The 24,286-nt window shown below is 23.0% G+C and overlaps 4 protein-coding genes across 6 annotated transcripts; 2 read left to right on the plus strand and 2 right to left on the minus strand.

Moving 5' to 3' along the window:
* Window positions 1–5,390: 5,390 nt before the first annotated feature.
* Window positions 5,391–8,896, minus strand: LOC108004403 (eEF1A lysine and N-terminal methyltransferase homolog). 3 transcript variants are annotated; one of them, XM_017067275.3, is made up of 9 exons: window positions 8,742–8,896; window positions 8,306–8,487; window positions 8,049–8,171; window positions 7,701–7,917; window positions 7,381–7,599; window positions 6,901–7,160; window positions 6,457–6,824; window positions 6,191–6,372; window positions 5,391–6,087 (listed from the first exon to the last, which is right to left on the minus strand). In XM_017067275.3, exons 2-9 carry the CDS (start codon window positions 8,395–8,397, stop codon window positions 5,554–5,556), a joined length of 1,995 nt encoding a protein of 664 aa, XP_016922764.1. In that variant the 5' UTR covers window positions 8,398–8,487; window positions 8,742–8,896; the 3' UTR covers window positions 5,391–5,553. The 3 variants fall into 3 exon arrangements, with proteins under 3 accessions (XP_016922764.1, XP_016922765.1, XP_061941126.1); XM_017067276.3 differs by having other exon boundaries at window positions 8,306–8,498; window positions 8,742–8,879; XM_062085142.1 differs by lacking the exon at window positions 8,742–8,896 and adding an exon at window positions 8,576–8,688.
* A 639-nt stretch (window positions 8,897–9,535) lies between these two features.
* Window positions 9,536–16,767, minus strand: LOC108004404 (N-alpha-acetyltransferase 60). The gene is made up of 2 exons (XM_017067278.3): window positions 15,284–16,767; window positions 9,536–13,010 (listed from the first exon to the last, which is right to left on the minus strand). Exons 1-2 carry the CDS (start codon window positions 15,528–15,530, stop codon window positions 12,433–12,435), a joined length of 825 nt encoding a protein of 274 aa, XP_016922767.1. The 5' UTR covers window positions 15,531–16,767; the 3' UTR covers window positions 9,536–12,432.
* Window positions 16,768–17,023: 256 nt separating this feature from the next.
* Window positions 17,024–20,962, plus strand: LOC108004470 (xylosyltransferase oxt). Its single transcript, XM_017067413.3, has 7 exons — window positions 17,024–17,635; window positions 17,745–18,214; window positions 18,369–18,511; window positions 18,656–18,822; window positions 18,898–19,279; window positions 19,355–20,304; window positions 20,382–20,962. Exons 1-7 carry the CDS (start codon window positions 17,465–17,467, stop codon window positions 20,829–20,831), a joined length of 2,733 nt encoding a protein of 910 aa, XP_016922902.1. The 5' UTR covers window positions 17,024–17,464; the 3' UTR covers window positions 20,832–20,962.
* A 106-nt stretch (window positions 20,963–21,068) lies between these two features.
* On the plus strand, window positions 21,069–24,159 carry LOC108004468 (LETM1 domain-containing protein 1). The gene is made up of 3 exons (XM_017067411.3): window positions 21,069–23,464; window positions 23,628–23,777; window positions 23,901–24,159. The coding sequence occupies exons 1-3, from the start codon at window positions 22,760–22,762 to the stop codon at window positions 24,078–24,080; spliced, it is 1,035 nt and encodes a 344-aa protein (XP_016922900.3). The 5' UTR covers window positions 21,069–22,759; the 3' UTR covers window positions 24,081–24,159.
* The last annotated feature ends 127 nt before the right edge of the window (window positions 24,160–24,286 follow it).

Here is a 24,286-nt window from a genome sequence, read left to right on the forward strand (position 1 = left end):
AGCATATTATATTCCAAAGCAAGGAGAGGTAACTTTTAACTTTCGATAATGATCGAAACGCGCGAGTTTTCCCATTAGGAAGCGCCGGTATTAAAATAAGCGCGAGAAATCGGTAAGGTTTATACTTGGAACGCGCAACCGTGAGTTTCTGGAAGCAATTTCTGGAAGCCGGCTCGATAACGAACATTTTGGCGCGGTCCGATGCCGCTCTGGTTTCCACGTTGACTGACTTTATTACCTATAATTATAGATGCAGCAAATGTAGTAAATCCTCGTTCTAACGCAGTCATTTGGAAACACGGTTTTTCCCTCGCGTCGTTAATCTCCGCTCCGCGGCTCTTTCTCGTTCATCGTGCCTTCGTGGTTATGCCTCTATGGCCTCGTATTTACACCCCTACCCCGATTAGCCCGCCATTTCTTTTCGCGAGCCGTTGTATTCGAGGCTCTGGAAAAAGATTTTTCGAATCAAAATTGCATATTACCTAGAAAGGAGGAATATGAAATACGAAATGATAATGAGCAAGTGGATAAACAGCATTCGATATATTTGCAAGATGATATGGGGCGGAGGTAAAATCGTTTAATTTTAATTTGACCAGTAGACTGTACAATAAATTTAAAAAGGAATATTTCGATTGCTTCCATTCGTTGACCCCTCAATCGGCGTGGATCGTCATTGCTGATGATGCTAGAGAATGTCACGAACACGTAGGGAACGATTATTCGCAAGGAACGGGGCGGTGAAAGAAGTCAGCTTATTTTTTATTCACCATCCCCACGGGGACAATTCTCTGTCGATATTTATCGAGCACGTTTCTTGCGATATACGATTAAAATTGTTCTTAGAAAAAGAATTCCCTGGCCGGGGAGAGGCGGAATAAATGTTTTTGCAGAGGTCTCCACGGGAACCCACGTGCCCGTGTGAAATTTTTATTTTGTTTGTACGTAATTCCAGCATCAGAAACAGCGTTATCGCTGCGTTATTCCAAGTATAACGTAACAAGTTTATCGCGGTTAACGCGTTGTATCCAATTAGTTCGAGTGGTAATGATTATTCGTTCGATTGCGAATTGCGAAATTGTGATATCACGAAAACGTGTACTGTTTTACTCTCTCGAAAGTAGATATATATATATATACAAGAGTTGGTGAATGAATATAATATAAACGAACAATGTTCGTTTATCTTAAAATTTGTTTGAGGGCAAGGATAAGTGGATAAAGTTTTATAAAATATATTTATCGCGAGTATTTCTCTGTTTCATCATAATTACTTCCTCTGAGGTCAATCCATCCGCAGGGGTTTGCGATGAAAGCGTGTCGCGCTCGTACAAACGATTAATTCTGTTCCCTTGGGTATAAAACTCGCGGCCAACTCCATTATTACGGCAAACATAGTATTTTCCACGGTGGAAAAATCCCTCAGGAGATATTTTTCATGGAACTATGTACCAGAAGTATTAATAATTCAATGAAAGCCTCCGACGCTATTAGCGTTGGATCTTTGAAATATCGCGTTTTAATTTTTTTAATATATTTTTACGGCGTTAAAACGATAAAAACGAAGAATTCGAGTACGAAGGATATCTTAGTTTGAATATTGAATTACTTAACGATTCATAATCATTCCGCTTTCGTTGGCATCAATAATAATTTATTCGTGTTTGTGTCTCGATATTTTGTTAGTAATTAATATTTCTTTGGTAATATTAGAAAAATCTTAAAATATTCGATATTTAAATATCGTATAATAGACGAAATCTTCTATGCAAATAACTATAGTTGGATCGTTTCAAATTCGATCGTCTCGAAGATCGACAAACAAACCATTAGTGAAACGTTTCGATGTCGTCAACTCAATGACGCTTTTCGAATTCTACTTTTCAAAGAAGCTTAATTATCATAAAAGGGAATTCCGAACTTGACCAACTCGATTTCAAGGTGTATTTTTCCAAGATTCGAAACCCTTGAATATAAGGGACTAATGAATTGTCACGAGAAATCTACACAATGTACGCATTTTAAAAATCGAGAGGCTAAACGTTTTGTTGTGTTAATACATCGTGGCTCGATATCGCCTTCCAATTGATTTTATTCCAATATGTAAAATATTTTTAACACTCGTTTCTCCGAATTTTAATCTAAAATGACGAATAAATTGATTCCAATGTATTTAAATTTAAGAATTTTCTATTGTTCATTTTATTTATTATATACGCTCTTATCCCACAAATTCTCACGTGGAAAAGTACCTGCTCCACGAGGAAATTCGTGGAAAACATCGTGGCTAAGATTGAAAATCAATGTTTATTGCACACCCGTTTCGGTCTTGTTCGAGGAATCCAAGGAATCTTTGTAATTGGATTCTATTCTCCCGCGAAATTCGTGGTTTTCCGTGTCTTGACCATACCAGGACTACGTTCGAACTTATTCTGGTACCATAACCGAGGTTTATGCGCCTTCCAAGCTCCCGTATTCGTGATAGTTGGCCGCTGATTGCGCTTCATAACAGAGATGATGAGTTTTACTATTATTGGTCCTATTTTTCTTCCAAGTTCTTCCTTTCTCCTCCTTCTTTTTTTTTAAGATAATATTTTCCAAGGACAGCTAAGAAATGTCTCTGTTAATTTATTAGTGGATATATTTTTTTTTTTTTTTTTGGCAGACATATATTTAGGCAAACTATGAATACAAGGATGTTGTTGATTTTAAAGATAGAGGAATAAAAAATATACATTTTTATATAATTATCTGGAATATCAATACACTAAGATTATTCGTTTTGTGTACAAAGCTTTGTATTTTTTTTTTTTTTTTTCATGTCTTTAAAATCAACTTTGGGAAGGTGTTCTGCATTTTAAATCTTAATTTAAGAAATTATTCTAAGGTGGATCGACAACATTTTGATCTCGTTAAGCTAAATTTTAACCAGAGGCGTGCCATTTGTTGCATTAACGTCTCATTAATTGGTGAAAGTTCGTCGTTACACATTTTTCTCGTCGTTCAGAAAGCAATGGCACCTGCTGTTTCTCGACATATCCTTTTCTAACCACTTCTTTTTTCTATACGATCATTTACCAATTTTCTATTTTACACGATTACGAATTCTTTTGATTCGTTCTTTCGACTTTAACAATAACAATCATTTTCTCTCTCCAACATTTGATAGCTGATTTTTCTCTTCTTGCGATCTAGGCTTTGATTTTAAAAAGATAGTAATAATATTTTCTTTTTTTATTTTTATTCTTTCGCCAACATTCTAAAGGCGAGTGTAATTCTTCGATTTTCACTCGATTCGACTCCTTTTTAAAATTCAGACCCTTTTCAAATATACAAAGAAGGAATGTATTCTGTATTCGAAACGTGGGGGGTTCGTTTTCACGACTATTCACGACTTATTATGGTGAAAAGTCCTTAAAACGTGCATAAATTGGAGGAGCACAATGGTATCATCAGGTGATCGTTTGACTTATTTATTTCGTTAATTTATTCCGACAAGCGTGGATGGTCCAACTAGCTGCTGTTTGGAATCTAGATTCTGAATAGTCTCGTTTACGTTAAGTTATACGTTGTACAATCGTTGAACACCTGATTATTGTTTATCGGGTGATAGATCATCGTTTATTATCACCATTTTACGTTGTCGAATGTTTTTCAAGATTTTCGAAGAATTTCTTTCATTCTACTTAAATTCTAAATTTATTTAAATTCTTGATTATCATTATATTTATAATTATTAATATAATTTAAATGTACAGCTATTTACTATTTTTAATGTCATGATCAACAGAGTTCATTATTTTCCATATAAAATAAATCATTCTATTAATGATTGATGAATTATCATGATTTTGTTTTAACTAATGCTCTGTGCATGCACTAGAAGCAAAATGTTAACTTGATATATGTAATTTTTTAATAAAAAAAAACTTATCGATAATTAATTGCATAATATTTAATAATTATTTGTATATATATTATAATATATAAATAAAACACTGATAAAACACTGACTACAAAATCTGTATGAGAGACAATGTTCGTTCGTGTTCATCGCGATTTGTATTAATAGCACGCAATCGTTATAGAACAGACATATTGTGAACTAAATTCACATTTCCCGCTATCCTTTTGATTTTTAATCGAATATATCGTAACATCAAAAGTAGCACTGTTATTTACTTTGCTTTATACATTATTTTCGCGTGACATTTTCCGTTACCAATACGAACGAAACAGACAATCATATCAAATAGACAAGTTTCAAAATCAAAGCATGTATTCTATTTATTAAAGCTTACTTATTAAAGCTAAAAATTATAAGATCAATATTACTACAAACAATGAGAAAAAAGAAGGAAGATTAATTATTATTTAAAACATTCGAAATTTCAATGATATAATTTATATTCCTATATTATTGATATTATTATTAATATTGTTGTCACAGTGATACTGATATCGTGATTTGTTTGTGCAAAAAGTATAGAAAAAATATATATACCCATACAAAATATATGTATTTCTTACGATATAAAAATGTAAATATATTATATGAAAAATATATATAGCAGATAAATATAAAAAAAAGTAGAACGTCGTGTATGTTCATTATATATAAAAAACGGATTTTTATCTATACTTTAAGAGAAAACAATAAAATTGATCAGTTATCGAAATGTTTTTCGCATAATGCATCAATTTTATGCAATAATAAACAAGGAAAGCAAATAATGAGAAAAGGATAGAAATAGGTTAAAAATTGTGAAATCAGCGCCATCTCCAGAGTGCCGCAAATGAAACATATAAATAAAGAAAACAAGTAAGAAGAAAAGGATACAGCTAGGGAATTGACAACCAATGCCATCTATTAAATATTTTTGTAAAGATTATTTTTTACGATGAAAAGATCTTTTTACGATTATTCGCGAGATGGTGCTGATCTTTAATTCTTGTCCTACTTTACCCTACATTATCGTAAATGTCTTATGTATTCAAGAGATGGCGTTGATTGTCAATTCTTCCTATCTCTATCCTTTTCCTATTATTTGCTCTCCTTATTTATGTGTTTCATTTGCGGCACTCTGGAGATGGCGCTGATTTCACAATTTTTAACCTATTTCTATCCTTTTCTCATTATTTGCTTTCCTTGTTTATTATTATTGCATAAAATCTCTGAAGATGGCGCTGATATCAGAATTTTTAATCTATCTCTGTTCTTTTCTTACTATTTATTTTCTTTCTTTATATTTACTCTTAGCATATAATTCCAAATGAGATACAAAACATTAATTAAAGACACTTTTTTCATTTATATTTTAAAATACATAATGCGTTTTAATCATTAAGAAATATAATATAAATATATAAATGAAATAATAAAAAAAACGTTATACAAAAATATATATTTTAATTTTATTATTTTAATATTTACAAAAAATTGGATGAATATATATATATTATATATATATATATATATAATTTATATTTATATATAAGATATTTATATATAAGATCAATTATCTTCTGTTTAAAATTTTATATTCAGATTTTTCATAAAAAGAAAAAAGATGATAAATCAAACATCTTTACATCATTTGATAATCTTTTCGCATATACTTGTTCGTTTAAAATCGATACAGCTTTTTGTAATATATTTTTCCATCCATCATCGTCATTTTTATTTATAGAACATATTATAACTTCATTTACTTCCCCTTGCACAGAATAACATATCATAGATTGAAATACAGATTTTAAGTCATTTTTCACTTTTTTTTTAATATTTCTATCTCGGCTAACTAAATTTAAAATAAAAAGACCACCATCCATTAAACATTCTGCAACTGATTTTATAATAGATATTTCTAGAAATTGTTTAGGTGGACAACTCATTCCAACTGTAGTATCTTTATTATCTACATCAAAAAGTATAGCTTTATATTTTTTGCCATTAAGTGTATTTTCTTTGATAACTTGAATACCGTCAGCAATTTCAACTTTCATTCTATTGTCAAGGATAAGACCAAAATAATCAGTTGCGACTTTTAACATCTTTTCATCAATTTCAACTGCAGTGATTTTTAACTATAAAATTACAAATATATATTTTACTATGTATAATAGTTTCAATAAATTAAATAAATTAAATATTAAATTAAAAATTTAATAATTAAATTATATGATATACCTTAGGAAAACAATTATATAAAAATGTACACAAGCCACCTCCGCCTAAACCTATAATCATTATTTCGTCATATTCTTTAAAATTTACTGCAGCACTAACACCAATACTCATATATAAATGATAATCACAAGCTAAGAATCCAGGATCGATAACTTTTTTCATTTTTCCACGTCTAGATTTAGCTAAAAAGAATTATTTATAAATCAAAAATTGATTAATTAATTAATTAAATTGATATTATTAAATCAAATAGCATTAAAGTATACCTTGCTTAAGACGACCTTCACTCTGTATAACATAAGGATTATTTAGAAAAATTAATCTCCTAAATTCACTACCATCTCTTTCAATTTCTTCAATAACGAAAGGACCACTTAAATCACTTTTTCCTTCATAGCATATTGTTCTAACCCCAACATCAGAAGAACCCAATGATAGAAATGGAATATCAGTTTTTCTGGATAAACCTTCTGGTGCCAAATTTAAAATACAGTCTTCAATTTCATTTTTTACAGCATCCCAACTTTCAAATTTGTGTTCTCTGCATAATGTGACAATAGCAAGTCTATCACGTTGAGAACTCTTAAGGACTTGTTGTCTACCTTCTTTTGTACTAAATAACCAATCTGTTTCTCTAATAAATAAAGTTTAAATTTTATTTTTCTTACATTTATAGTTATTAAATATTTATTAATTAAATATAAGCTTACTTTCCTTGTGGTACTATAAATGCTGCATAAGTTTTTGTACCATGTACCTTGGGCTGATCTAAAACGTAGATTGTATAACGTGGATGTTTATTATCAGGACTATGTAAGTTTAATGAAATTTCTCCAATATCAGCTACACTACGTTTTTGAAGATTATTAAAAATAAATGAAGATTGTTGTACTGACAGAATAGCTGATATTATATCATCTGTTGATGATAATCGCTTTGGTGAACTATCAACCAATGCTATTTCCAGAACCTATTATAATTATATATTATTTATTATATTACACACACTTTATTGTGTAATAAAAATTAAAAACAAAATTAAATAAATATTATTAATTAAATATTTTTTTATATATATATAATTTTTATTTGATAAAATATTTAATTTTTTTATTTGATAAAATTTGATAAAATTTAATTTATAATGTAATAAAAATTTGGCAACTTATTTTTTATAATATAATACTTACAGTCTGTGACAGATTTGTAACTTTTGTAGCAATCACTGCAAAAACTGGAATTGAACTTCCATCTTCCATTCGTGTTTTTTCTTCTGCTTCGTGACAACGTACTATACGAAACATAAATCCATTACTTGGAAAATAAGATAAAAGTTGTTTTAAAATATATTCTTGTAATAAGGAGATACAAATGTATCTGCCACCATTACGTAAAACTCTTGTGATTTCCTATAATGAAACAAAATACAACAAAAAATTATTTATTCATTCATTATACACACACGTACACACACACACACACACACATTATTAATGTTATTATAATATACCTTAAAATATTTATTAATAGTAGATACTGTTCCTTCTTTATTATCTGGCATAAGAGCATCTAAAGTACCTTTATCCAAAACAACATTAAATGTATTATCAGAATACGTCATTTGTGTAGCATCCATATGTTCATAAACTAACTGTGGTCTTATTGATGCATTAATATCACGCATTTGTTTGATAACAATATGTGATATATCAATATTTGTAATATTTCTATAACCAAAAAAAATAAATAAAAAATATTAATTACTAATAAATAATTTTATATAAATTTTTTTATAAAATCAAAAAATTTAATTGATATAATTAAATTTAGTAATAATAACAATATAAAGATTTCACACCTGTAACCAGCATCATACAAACACATACTAACAGTAGAATTACCACAACCAACAATTAAAACATTGTCCTTTACTTTTATATATTTTAAAAATATGCTACGTAATTCTGGATATTCTCCATACCTAAAAAAAGAATAATAAAAATTCAATATATTTAAAATAAATATATAAAATATAAATATTATTTAATATATATAATAATATTATAAATAAATATATCCAATAATATATTATAAACATTAATATAAGATTCATACCATTCAAAATTCTTTTTACCACGTTTTTTAAAAAATGTGTTCCAATATTCAACTTGACTAAATTCTTCGTGTGATTTTGGTAGCAAATTCATATTTTCTATATTTTAATTTACAAATTTGATAACATTGAAGTTATTTCTAAAATCGCTGGATTATGACATTAAATGATTCCTTACGTTAACCTAAAATAATACTATACTCATCAACTTAATAAATTTTAATAAAAACAATCAAATTATAGAGACATATTATTAACATTATTTGATTTACATTTCTGATTTTTTAAATTATATTTATATTTGTTTTATTAATGTTATTCCTTTTATAGTTATAGTTATGATATTATATCAATAATAAAATAATAAAATAATGAATTACATATAAGCTATTTACAAATATATACAAAAATAAATATATTTTATGGAATGAAATTTACCATAAGAAAAATGAAATGTTTTTAACGTGTTTGTTTGATACAAGAATTACATTTAAATTTATTAACAGTCAATTTTCATGTAAATATATCATTAAAGGCGAACTTATATATATTATTATTGGATTTATGCCGTTAATCTATGATAATACAATATGTTAGATAATTTCCGAACATTTGTATATTAAGTAATTAATCGAAATATATATTATATTTCATTATAAATTTATCTTTTTTTCGTTTTTTTTTTATTATCTTTAGATCAAATTAATCCATTTATAAAAAATTCTTTAATTAATATTAATAAACATCTAATATCAGCTTTTAAAATGTTTAAAATTTTATCATTTCACAAAAGAAATTTTAATATATATATTTATATATTACGAAAAATTTTTGAAATTATTTTTCTTTAGAAATATTATTTAATATTTATTTAAATCATTATTATTTAGAAATAATAAAAATAGTAAGAATAAAATTTATATTCTTATAAGCAATATATTTTTTCAATATATAATTGCTTTCAATTTATATTTTTCAAATATAATAGATACCTTTTATATAACAATAAGTTTTCTAAAAAATTTATAATATAAAGTTCGCAAATAGTAAAAAAATTTAATTCAAAATTTAAATTTAATCAAAAAAAAAAATTCTACTCTCGATTTCTGCAAGTACTAATATATTTTTAATTCTCTTTTTATTTTTCGTATTTTATAATTGTAATTAAAATAATATTTTTTTAATATTTTTTTTTGTTATTAAATATTTTTATGATAACAATAACAAACACGTAAAACTTGTAACATGTCAATTTATTACAAACAAAGTCAATACATAAGTATGTACAACTACTTTGACACATTTAATATATATGTACATTATGTATAAATAATACGCACACACATTCATAACTCACATTCATATATGTTAATATAAAAGCTTTTCTTTGTTTGAATATATAAATGTAAACAATGCTGTTATTTTAATTAACTGATAACAATAAAATATAAGAAGATATAAATAAGATGTTAGATTATTTGCAATTAAAGAATACATGCACAGCCTAAAACAACAAGCAATTCAATGTATTCTATCACCATGGAAAATACTGTATTTGCTATATAATAATTGCTGAACTAAATCTCCTCTAGAATCTTAAGTTATAAAAATTTTGGTCTAAATTTTCCATGTAAATTTTTAGTTTCAACTTACATAAAAAAAAAAAATTTAATTTTATATAGAAATATATGCATATCTTGTATATTTCAATTTACTTGAGTGTAATGGATTTACAAATTATAATTTAGTATAATATAAAACTTGTAATGTATATAATCCAACATTACTTAATATCTACATTTGTAATGTAACATATTTTTAATATTTCGCATAAAATGTAATTATATAAATTCAATTTCATTATATTACTTATTAATCATTCTTTTGAATTGGATCTACTTAGTTTTATATTTTATTATTAAACTATTTATGTTACAAATTTTTTCAATTCATTACTAATAATATTTTTCTTTTCTTTCAAAAATGGGCACATAAAGATAAAATATATTTTATTGCAATTTTGCTAAGAATTTTTTATTTTGTTTTTGAAAAAATGTGATTTAATATTTAGTTAAACTAAATAAAAAGACATAATATTTAACATATAATAAAATCAATTTTATGAATATTTCTTTTTTAGTTTACAAATACTATAATAAATTTGTTTTTTTTTATATACTATTATATGTGTTTTATATGATTAAATGTAAAATGATTCATTTATGAAGGCAGATACAATTGATTCATATATTAAAATATAGTATAATTTAATAATAAATAATATTAATTCAATAACTCAATAATAAGAAACCGAACTGAATAAAACTAAAATGAAAATTATTATTTTATTAAAAAATATTACAAGATTACATATCATAATTTAATATCTCCTTATATTATGAATAATACAAATTAATTTTTTAATTAAATTAAAAAATTGAATGTTTTTAAATTAAAGAAAAACTAATTAAATGCATTATTAATATAAATTATCTGCCTTATTTTGATATTATGAACTATCCATAAGAATGTATTTTCAACTAATGATTTAGTTTTTATAAGAATTGCAATTGAAATTTATTTATTTTAATTTATTTATTTTAATGAAGGAATTGTTTATTTTTTCAATTTTTTCAATAAATTAATAATTTTTAATTATAGAACAGTGAAAATTGATCAATCTTAATATATTTGAATAATTAATAAATAATTTTTTATAGAAGAATAAAAGATATCAGAAAGAAATCCTAGAATTGCATTTTTATATTATAAAATATCTACATGGAAAATAATTACTTTATTGAAGCATTGAAAAAAATAATTTTTTTTTATATATAATAAAAAAAGCTGAGGTTGTATGTTATCAGTCTCAGCACTATTTATTAACTATTATAATAATCAGTATTGCACTCTCAGTTATGATCAGTTATGATAATGAATTTGAGGAGCTTGAATAGGTCTCTGATGATGTTTAAACTGGTGACGGGTAACATGGCCCCAGAAGTCTATACTTCTTATACAATTAGAAAAAGATGTTTTCTCAAGAATATAGAAAAAATAAACAAATTATTTAAAAGTTAAGAAGAAAAATAACTTAGTAACAGTTTGATACATTACAAATAAAAAAAGCTTAAGATTAAAATTAAAAAAAAATATTTTTACTAATTCCAAAATTGAATAAATAGGAGAGTGACATCAAAATAGACAAAATGACAAAATAGAATAGATATTTACAAAAAAAATTTTAAATAAAAAACAAGATAAATGAAAAAAAAAAAATAATGTAGAAAATAATTCATTATATCAAAATAAATTAAAAACTTAAAGAAATGAATACTTATTTTTGCCAAAATTAAGAAAAATATATTTTGAAAGTATTCTTTCAAAAAAAAAATGACTAGTATACTAGGAAAAATTATTTAAAATGGCTAAGATTTACACTTAAAATGATAAACATAAAAATTAATAAAGTAAAAGCAATAATAACTGTCTACATAAATAATTAAACTATTATTTGTAAATTTAAGAATTACAGATTATATTTTAATTTATATTTTAATAACAATAATGCATATAAGAACTGATTTCAAAATTTTTTAAACATTTATCCCGTCACCAATATTTTACTTTGCAATAAATTGTATTTTTAATGTTTTATGAATATGTTATATTCAACAAAATACAAATCTTTTCAACATGCAAATATTGTATTCAAAAAGATTTTTAAATATAAATATTTTGAACCGATCAAATGCTCTGGCAGTTAAAGGCTTTATTCTTATTATATTTATGTTATTTATCTTAAATCTTAAATTATCAAATTATTTAATAATATAATCCACGGTGAAAGAATTACAAAATTTGATTCTGACAAAGTAAATACAATAAAATTTTGTTCTATTATATTATTCTCAACTGAATAAAAACTGATACTTGTTGATTTAAGTATTGTCATTTTAGTAATAAATTATTTTTCACAAAATTTTCATAAAATTGTGAAGACAATTATAAAGCTAATAATTTTATTGCTAAGGTATAATACCCAAATTAGCATACTCTATGCAATATGTATTTCTTTAAAAATAAGAAAAAAAATATTTGGTTTAACATTGGTATTCGTCATAAAGTATCATCTATGATATGAAAGTATAGTAGTAACCCAAAGAAGTCGTTGCCAAATCCAACGGGGTATTCTGCATGGTCCAAGACTAGCCATTGCACTGGCTATATGACGCAACCAATCCCGAATACCGCGTGGTGCATGTCCCCCATTGACGTAGAGAACATAAGTAAAACCATCTTTACATTTGCCATGAATTACATAATAATAAGGTAGAAAACTATGTAATCGAAAATGACATCTTTGATAAAATAAAATAGCTGGTGCATTGCTAGATAATACATGCAGGAAGACTGCTTTTACGGAAGAACGTTCTGGAGCAGTGACATGTGCTAATAATTGTTCCAATAATAATGATGCAATCCCATTTCTTCTATATGCGCGACGGACACCTAAGCTAAGAATATAACCAACTAAACAATCATTTCCTAAACTTGAACACAAAATACCACGATCTTCTGTGTTCAATTTAGCATAAGGCTTTATTTCCGCGACAATGAGTCCAATTATTACTCCACCATATACAGCTGCAAGTGCATAAAACCGTGAGGAACTTGTTATATCTTCATACCATGAATAAGGATAATCTATGACAAAATAAATTAATACTTTAATACAAGTATTAATATAATACTTAATACAAGATAAATAATTTATAAAAATGACAAAATAACATGCATAATTATATTAAAAAATCTTCATTCTTAAATTTTTTTATTGTTCAATAAAAAATTTGTAATACATTTATTAATTAATCCTTTATGGTCTTATATTTTCAAAAAAAAAAAAAATATATATATATATAATATAATTTTTATTTTTAAATTATTTATAAATCACTTTTATAATTTAATTTAATATATATTCTAATTTAATGTATATTATTCTAAATAAAAAATTAAAATATTTTTGTTTTAATTTTTTTATAACAAATATAATTATTTATTTTTGTAAATTATATTTAATTAAAAAATAAATGAAAATATAATAATATATTTATAAAATATAATTATTTAATGATTATAATAATTCATGTAATTGAATATTTTTAATATTTTTATAATATTTAAATATAATAAAATCTTAAAAAATTATTTAATATTTTGAAAAAATTAGAAACAAATTACAAAAAAATACAATAAATTAATATTATTAATTTCTATTATTTATTTAATAATTTTTAATAATAGTATATTTTTATTTTTTTATTTACTTTTTTTATTAATGATATTTATTATTTTAATTGTATAAAAAGAAATGATAAAATAATAAGTGATAATAAGAGATAGTAAGAAATGATAATAATAAACAATGAAAAATAATAATAATAATAATAAATAATCAACAATATATCAATATTTATTATTAATATAATACAATTTTTATACCTTCTTTTATATATAGAAAATATATAAATATAAAATAAACATTCATAATTAAAAAAGGAAAAATAAAAAAACTTTGATATCAAAATAATACAGATATATATCTATATATTATATTATAATAATGCTGGAATATAATATTATGTATATATATTATACATAGCTGTTAAAATATATGTAAGGTATAATAAATTTAAAAAAAGCAAATTAAATAAATTATTTAATAATAAATTTATTTATATAAAAATAAAATATAACAAAAAAATATATATAATAAATATATATCTGTAATTCAAAATTTAAAAAAATATACAAAAAATCTAATAATCTATAATTATCTATATTTATTAATTTATATATTTATTAATTATCTATATTTTTTTAATATAAATTCATTACATTTATAAATTATGTTTACATTAAATGTAACTACTTTTAACTATTTTTTAAAAAATATTTATTATAATCTTAAAAAATAATGTATATGATTAAATAATAGTATTAGTATATAAAAATGATAATTATATTTTATCTTTATTTTTTTGTTTAAAATAGATTAATACTACAATTATATCATATTACAATTAAAATGTTTTAATATAAACTTATAAAAATAATTAGAATTTTCTTTCGATTAAATTAAAAAAATTGCAATTTTAAAATAATTAATATAATTTTGAAACATAGATGTGTGCTTACAAAAATATATCTTGTATACAAACAAATTATATATATTATATATGATTAAAAATGAAATCTTTTTAAGGATTAAAAAAATAAATAAATAAATATTTCTATTATTTATATTGCATTTATATAATTATTAAAAATATGAAAATATAAAATAAAAATTGTGATATATAATTGTGATATTTCAAATTGTGAACTTTCAAATTTTTTAAATACTTCAATATGTCATGATAACTTTATAGTTAAAATATTTATAATTACATAAAAAGTTATATAGTACAATATCAAATCAAATATAAATATAATTTATGTTAAAAAAATAAAATAATAAATAATTTATTTAAATTAAACACAATAACCAAATAATGAATGATTATATATATATATCTAAATGTAAATCTAAAATATAAATATATAAATAAATTCAAAATATAAATCTAAAATAAAAATATATCTTATATCAATTTATGTGTAATTATTACAATAAAAATTTTTAGAATAATCAAAAAATTAATAGAAATTTTATAAAATCATTCTTCTTACAATCAAGTCATCTTTTTTAATATCTTTTTAACATAAATTGAAATAATATATAAATTAAATCGTACTCAAAAAACCAAAATAATATAGAAATGATATATATATATACATATTAATTAAGTAAATTTGAAAATATTAAATATAAAATCAAAAAGGATTAATTATATATGAAAAACATTTGTAAATTACTTTTTATAAGATGTTACATATAAAGTTTTATTTAGAATTTATAAGAAACTTCGTACCAATAGGGAACCAATCTTGACAGAGTGCTCGTACTTCTTCCAAATCATCTGGACACAGAAAACGTAATTGGACATCACCCAGAACACACAAAGGTACAGTTGCCGGTATCACGGAGGTTTTCTGCTCATTAGATGAATTTCTTGAGGTATTTTCATCCGTGTATTTATGTTTATTTTCTTGAGTTACTTTGAAGTCACTTTTTTCAATTTCAGGTAAAATAAGATATCGATTAAAAGATACGGCCATCACGCCACAGTTTTTCTACCACTTCATTAGTCATTTCTCGAACGATATCAAGCATGTCAGGTTGCATGTAAACGTTTGCTAGTAAACATATTAAGATCCGCAGACATTTTGTCCCCTTCTCTATAATGCTTTATATTTATCTCTCTTTCACGTACACTTATTTTCTTTTCTTCTTTCTCTCTATCTATCTTTCTCTTTCACCTTAGATTTCTAATATATGAGATTGAATACAACCTCAAAAATATGAATGTAATCTTTTAAAATATATTATACGTATTTAAGTTAATAATTTACTATGTGATTTATTTTATCTTATAAAAAAAATTGTAAAAAGAATTAATTCTAAAAACTAATTTGATAAATGATTTATTATGATATGAAGATTAGCGAAAAATTATCATATATATGTATTATATATGTATTATTATAAAATTTTGAAATGTGAATTTTATAAATATTTTTATTAATTATAATTTTATTTTTGCAATTAACTATTAGCAAAAAATATCTATAAAAATAATAAAAATTAATAATTAGTACATTTAAATAATTCTTTTATAGCAATAACATTAAATCAAAAATAAAATTAATAAAATTATGATAAAATATATTTGATTTGCGCTTTTTAATCGATAGAAGGAAAATATTATAATTATTTTATGATGTTACGCTATTGCGTGAATTTGTCTTTAATTGTAAATTAATTCCATGAATCTGACTTCAATACTATCGATAAATAAAACGAGAATAGATTTTTAAAATCTGTTAAGCGAATATAAATATAAAATATATATTATTCAAATATCCGTTAGTGATTAAGTAAAAGGATAATCGAAATTCGAAAAACAAACACATTCCACTTGAAAAATTTCTAAAATTAATTTATTGTGAAATGAGTTAAATTAACTAATTTTCAATTAGGATACATAGGATTTTTAAAAAACATCGAAATCTTTCATATGTTCTGTTTTATATTTCTATTCTCAAAAAGTTCATAATTTTTAAAAATTACTCTATCTTTTTGTTATATTTTTTCCTCACAGATATACATTATGTCAAAATATGTACAAAACTTAACCTACCATTGGGTCAGAAGGAAGAGCCAAATTCTGGAACGAGAATTAGAAAATAGAATTCAAAGATTTTACGGAAAGAAAAACAATTATTGAGCATTGAATCAAGCGTGAAATCTTCTGTAGATTTTGGAACAGTGTTATAAATAAAAATATCGAATAGCAAAAATTCAAAGTTTTATTTTAATCTCCCGCGCATTTCGATGAACAGTACAGATTAGTGCTCCATAGGCACTAATCCCAAATTTTTATAAATTTATAACAATAGAAATACGCCAATAAAACAGAAACATAAAAATTCCTAGTAATTTCCTATATATTATTTAACTAGAAATTTTCTATAGAAAATAAATTATGGTGGCATTATTGTGATTTGATAACTAAATGTATATGTTATGAAGTTATAATAGAATATAGATTTTTATGTATATATGTTTAATTTATAACAATAAATAATGTCATTTGAAACAATATTGCCTCGCATAATACTTTTTTGAAACTTTTATGTTTATATCCTGTCATTTAATTAAAAAATTTGAGAGAAATGAATTTAAATGTATATTAATGATGTAAATGAATATTTGAATTGAAGTACTATATTGAACATATATTTTGTATTTTGTTATTGTCTTTCGGTAATTTATTAATGCCTAAATTTATATGTATAAATATATATACATATATATATATATATATATATAAAGGACGTAACGCAATGCATGTAATATTATATATAATATCGAGCGTTTGAGTGAAATATGTTCCTCATATTTTATAAAAGATTATCTGTTAAATTGGATTATGGCAGATAAAATTAAACAAAATTCGAATGAATTAATTACATAAATTAAAACGATAAAAATGGTTATAGCAAAAAATCATTCAATAAGTCGATCTTCTAGTTGTTTACGAAAGTATCGTATATTGTTTGTATTTGGTATTACTGTGCTATGTGTACAAATTTATTTAGCTCATACATTTTTTGGTTTGGAAATTCGAAATCGAAAATTTGACCGATTGTCTTCAGAAGATGTAAGTTTTATTATTTATAATATTTATATTTATAACAATTTATAACAATATTTATAACTATTACTAATTACATTATTAGTATCATAATATAAATTTTTTTTTAATATAGGATTCATCTCAACTTGCAGAAGATGAAGGTTTACCAAAAGGTTTACGTCAATTGAAGCTTCCACCTGACAAAAATAGTAATTCAAATAAGATTTTACAATTTCAGCGAAACCGTACTACTAGAATAAAATTAGATCGTAAATCATTAAATTTTACTCCACCTTGTGAATTTACTGGCAGAGAAGCAGTGAGTGCTGTGACACGTGCACAAAGTCAAGTATGCAAACAACGCATTGTCAATGTGACGTGCCTTAATCAACAGGGATTATTATATCCAGAGAGAATACAGTCTCTGTGCCCTCATTCTCCAGGATTTATAGATAAACCAGTCAGTTTAGGATGTTTTAAAGATGATAAGACATTAAGAATACTTTCTGGTTATTACAATGTTTTTAAAGGGAACAATTCTCCAGAACGCTGTGCTTTTTTGTGTCTTCAATCAGGATATATGTATGCTGGTACTGAATATTCGTAAGTATTGCAAATATTTCATATTCTTAAATTAAATATCATTTTTTATTTTTAATAAACAATATTATCTTTATTTTGTTGTATTTAGTAAAAAAATTTGAAATATATAATATTGAAGATATATTTAAAGAATATTTAATGAGTTTAATTTTAGTATCGAATGTTTTTGTGGAATGGAAAAACCATCTCAACTAAAACGCTTACCAGATTCTAGTTGTAATATGAAGTGTTCTGGTAATCCAAAACATTCTTGTGGTGGATATCTAACAATTAATATATTTTGGACTGGAATTCAAAGTAAGAAAAAATTAATATAAAGAGAGTAATAAAAAATTGATATATTATATAATTATATTTATTATTTATATAAATAATACATATTATATAATATATATTATATAAATAATACAAATTTATAATATTTTTTTTTTTACTTCACAGAATTTAAGGCACAAGAAGCTCGAAATGCAAGTATAGAAAGTGAAAATGAAAAATCTGTTCGAATTGCATATTTATTAACAGTAAATGGCAGAGCCAGTCGACAAGTGAGACGACTTATCAATATTCTTTATCATCCTTCACATTTATTTTATATTCATGTTGATGCGGTAATTAAACAACTTTTTTTTTGATAATATAATAAAAAAATATTTTATTATAATTCATATATATTATATATTTAGCGACAAGATTATCTTTATCGAGAAATGTTAGAAGTGGAAAAATCTTGCAAAACAAATAATATTAAAGTGGCAAGGGGAGAAAATTTAAGACATGCAAGCATTTGGGGAGGTGCAAGTCTTTTAACAACTCTCTTGAAATCTGCACAACAAATGCTTGCACATCATCACCATTGGGATTTTCTTGTCAATTTATCAGAATCTGATTTTCCTATTAAAAATAATGCACAATTAATTCAATTTCTTAGTTTGAATAAAGGTATGAATTTTGTAAAATCTCATGGAAGAGAAGTTCAACGTTTCATTACTAAACAAGGTTTGGATAAGACTTTTGTAGAATGTGACACACGTATGTGGAGAATAGGCGATCGTAAATTACCAGATGGTAAATTTTTTTTTTATTTATATTTGATATCAATTGTAATATTTTTAATTTATTGCAAAAAATTGTTTTATATAGGTATACAAATAGATGGTGGTAGTGACTGGGTAGCTTTAAGCAGAGAATTTGTAGAATATGTTGCTAATTCAAATCCGGATGCATTAGTGACTGATCTCTTAAAAGTGTTTAAATATACTTTATTACCTGCCGAATCTTTTTTTCATACAGTTTTACGCAATTCAAGATTCTGCAATACATATGTAGATAATAATTTACATGTTACTAATTGGAAAAGAAAGTTAGGTTGCAAATGTCAATATAAAGCTGTGGTTGATTGGTGTGGTTGTAGCCCAAATGATTTTAAACTTGAAGATTTCAGCAGAATTCGAAATACAGTAGATCGTAATTTGTTTTTTGCTCGAAAGTTTGAATCTATTATTGATCAAAGAATTATAGACAGAGTAGAAGAATGGTTGTATCCTGAGAATTTAAATAAAACTATTAATGCAAAAGGCTATGATGCATATTGGCAAAGTTTATATCATACAGCAGATTTGAGTCCTTTAACAGATGATGCATTATTGACTATTTCAAATTCTTTAGCAAGATTAACTTTTCATAAATTAAATATAAATTACAAAGATGTCCGTCTTTTGGAAACAACTGCCTATTTTAAACAAAACCAGTTTGTTGGAATATTAATTCTTGCTGAAGCTACAATACAACAACAAACTGTTCCACAGGAATATTTAGAAAGAGTAGAATCTTTGATCTACTTGAGACATAATTTTTCTACTAGTAGAGAATGGTTGGGAAAAATACAAAGTTTATCTGTTAATACCGATTATGATCAAAAGGAAAAAACATTTAGAAATTTAATGGGAAGCATAGGACCATATTCATATCCAATTTTATCATATGAATTCGATACTGGAATTACGACGCCACAAAATGTATCGATATTATGGGTGGATCCTTATGGTCGATTAGCATATGTTAATTATATACAGCTTGAAGAAACAGCACTAGTAAATATATAAATTCTTTAATTAATTAATTTATACTTGATATTTTTTTGAATGATTAATATTTTATTTATTTTCAGACAGGGTATATTAGACCACAACTTAATGAACATTTAGTTGTGGGTACTTGGCATCTATTTTTAGTTGCTGATTCTTTGTTAGCAGCAAAAATGAATTTTTTAGTGACCCCTTTAGGAAATTGGAAAAATAAAAAAATTGATGCAGAGAAAGCTAAAGAAGTTAATAATGCATTTGGTGATAATTATCATATTAGTGCAGAAATCAATAAAAAATGGTCATATTTATTAAATTCTGTACATTTTTATAAACAATCTACATATATAAAAGATAATGAAAACAAGATTAATTCTAACTTGGATCAATGGATAGATAAGTTAGTACAGGAACATTATGAAATTGATAAAATATGTAATGCTAATAATACTAAATTAAAATTACAAAACTGTATTAATACTTACTGGAGTTCATTGAGTCCAGATTCAAAGGCTGATATCAATAACCTATGTTAAAACTATTAATTAGTTTACTAAATATGTGCCATTCTTAATATTTTTAAACAATATTTTAACTTATTAAATACGTGTAAAGGTTAATAATCTTTTTAGATATTTTTATATCAAATACATGCTATACATATTAATATGGTCTATTTTAAAAGTATTTTATATCCTGAAACTAAACAATTTTTAAAATAATGTAAGGTAATTTTTTTATAACTTCCTTTGCATATTAAGATTTCAGTAAATTTTTTTATTATAAAATGCTTTTTCTATATATATAAAAAATTTTATTGATATAGTTGTCTGAATATATAAAATTAGATTTTTTTTTTCTAAGAAATTTATGTACAATGCAAGTTATATAAAATTTTGAAAATTTAAATTTGAATTTATGCATAAAAATAGAATATTTATTTAAAATTTTTATTATTAAAAAAAATAATCTTCTATTTTATAATTATATAATTATATAATAAATATTTTATAATATAATTTACATTTTATAAACTAATATTTTACACTCTAAATGAAATTTATAATTTTTCTGTATAATATAGATTATATTCCTATAAATATTACTACATGTGCCTTCAATTTTGTTAATTTAAATTTGAAAAATTAAATTTGAATTTATGCATAAAAATATATAATTATATAATTATATAATAAATATTTTATATTATAATTTACATTTTATAAACTAATATTTTACACTCTAAATGAAATTTATAATTTTTCTGTATAATATGGATTATATTTCTATAAATATTACTACATGTGCCTTCAATTTTGTTAATTATTAAAATATTAAGATTTCAATAACAATTATGCATATATATTGCTAAATGTTATTTAAAAAATGTTCACTGTTTAAAAAAAGAATAAATTAAAATTACTAGTTTCTTTATTGTTATAAATTTTCATTTAAAAAGAAATTTACTAATATTTTTTATTTTATATAATTTATCCCTATAATTGCATATTAATTATTAATTTTTTTGTAATAAATATAAAATAACTCATAAAGATATCTATGTTACTATAATTTATAAATAACAAAATAAAAAAACAAATCAAATTAAGAATTGTTTCATTAATATTTATTTATTTATTATTTTGAAATTAAAATTAAATACTATTAAATTTTTTTTTAAAATATATTGATATAAAAGTACAAACTTACTCTTATATCAAATTTTAAACTTAAAATTATAAATACATCATAGTATATATAAATACAATTAATATTTTATATATTATAATAATTAATATTTTTTTATATTTTATTTTATTTATTCATTCGTTCGAAATTTTTTTTTAAAAATAAAAATTAAATTTAAGTTAAAGAAATTCAAGCATTGATTTTTATGAATTTATTATATACATCGTGTGATAAGCCTATACGATGCAATTGGAAATGTGAAAAGTTGACTAAATAAATATAAGTTTCAAAAAAATAATTAGAATTATAAAATTTTCAATATCAGAATAAAAAGAAATAAAAAATATAAAGATATATTAGTAACTCTAAAAATTATTATAAATTTAAATCGAATTTTTTATTTGTGGTTAGATTTAGTTTTTTTTAATAAATTGTGAATTCATATATATTATATCAAATAAATATAATAAATATTGAATACATGAAAAAATTATTCTATATAATTACATAATTTAATATGCATAACATATTGTAACAATTTTACAAATAATAATCTTATAAGATTAAAAAATTTTGTTTGCCATTTTTACATTATAAAAGAACAACATAGATATTATTGCGATATATAAATTAAAGAATATTACATAATATCAATAATTAGTAAAAATATATATTTCTTTTTATAAGAAAATTTTAATATTACAGTAATATTAATTTAAAGTGAAATGAAATAAAATGTAATATAATTATAAGTGACATAAATAAAATCATAATAATGTATAGATTAATGCATCATCAAAAATTCATTTTTCAAAATCAAAGGATTTTACCTTTTACGTATACTTATATACGATATCAAATACAACAAGAAAAAAAGTCAGAAAAACATAGAATATCTAATATCAAAGAATATTGGTTTAATAAATATATAAATTATATTAAAAATTATGATAAAGTATTGGAAAAAAGATTTCCAAAGACAATGCATGTATATCGTATATTTAGTATCGGTACCAAAGATTTTATTCAAGACACAAAAAAATTTATCCAAATAAAGACAAAAAATATTGATACTTTAACTGCTGATGAGTTACAATTATCATATACAGTGCATAAAGATATTGTAAAGTTATTTCCTCTTTTATTAATATCTGCACTTCCTTTTACAAATTACATTATCTTTCCTTTAGCATATTACTTTCCAAGATATCTTTTAACTTCTCATTATTGGACATTACAACAAAAACTTGAATTTATGCTATTGGATCATAAAAAAAGATTAAAACATAACAGACCATTATTTAGATGCATGCAAGCAGAGCTTCATAATATTAAAGATCACAAATTGAAATTAAAATGGAGTGGTATTATTGCATGTCTTGGCAGTGGTACACATCCTAATGTGAAAGATATTATTGCCTGTTCTGAATTATTTGCAAATGAGCCATTTTCATTAAATAGCCTTAAAAGGAAACATATAGTATGTTAATATAATTTAAATTAATTATATATGCTATTCAATTACATTATTAAATTAATTTAAAATGAATAAATTTTGAAAAAAAAATATATTCATTTATATAATAATAAATTTTGTTTATTTTTTTTAAATGCATTAAAAATAATTTTAACTTATATTTTAGAAAGAATTACTTGGTATTCATAATATATCTTCTTGGAAACTTTTTAAAAGAAGGAAATTAAAAGAACGGAGTATATTAATAAAACGAATGGATGAAGCTCTACAAAAAGAAGGTGGAACTACAACAATGTCAAACGATGCAATACGCTGGGTGTGCATAAAATAACAATTTATTAATGCTTTTCTTTTTTTTCAAATTATTTATTTAATGATTTCTTTACATATTACTTTACATTATATTTATTACACATATTCAAATTATAAAATATTTTAGGCACTTTCATTTAGGGGTGTAAATCCTGCAAATATGTCTTTAGAGAGTATGAGAAATTGGCTTGAACAATGGTTCATAATATCAAATACAGTTAATGAAAACACACTTTCATTATTATTACATTGTCCAATATTGTTGGCATACAATCATCCTACTAACTGGATTCTTGTATACAGTTAAAACTGCTATTAAATTTGTTTTTTATTATAAAAAGATATAAAAATTGTAATAATATAAAGTTTAAATATTTATGTTTGAATAGTTTGTATAAATTATTTTAAATGATATTATTTAATTTCAATTCTTATTATTATATTATTTTTAATAACATATATATGTTGTGCATATATACATATAATAATACATATGTATATGTGTAGATGTAT

This window comes from Apis cerana, linkage group LG14, assembly GCF_029169275.1.
Source record: "Apis cerana isolate GH-2021 linkage group LG14, AcerK_1.0, whole genome shotgun sequence".
Classification (NCBI taxonomy): domain Eukaryota; kingdom Metazoa; phylum Arthropoda; class Insecta; order Hymenoptera; family Apidae; genus Apis; species Apis cerana.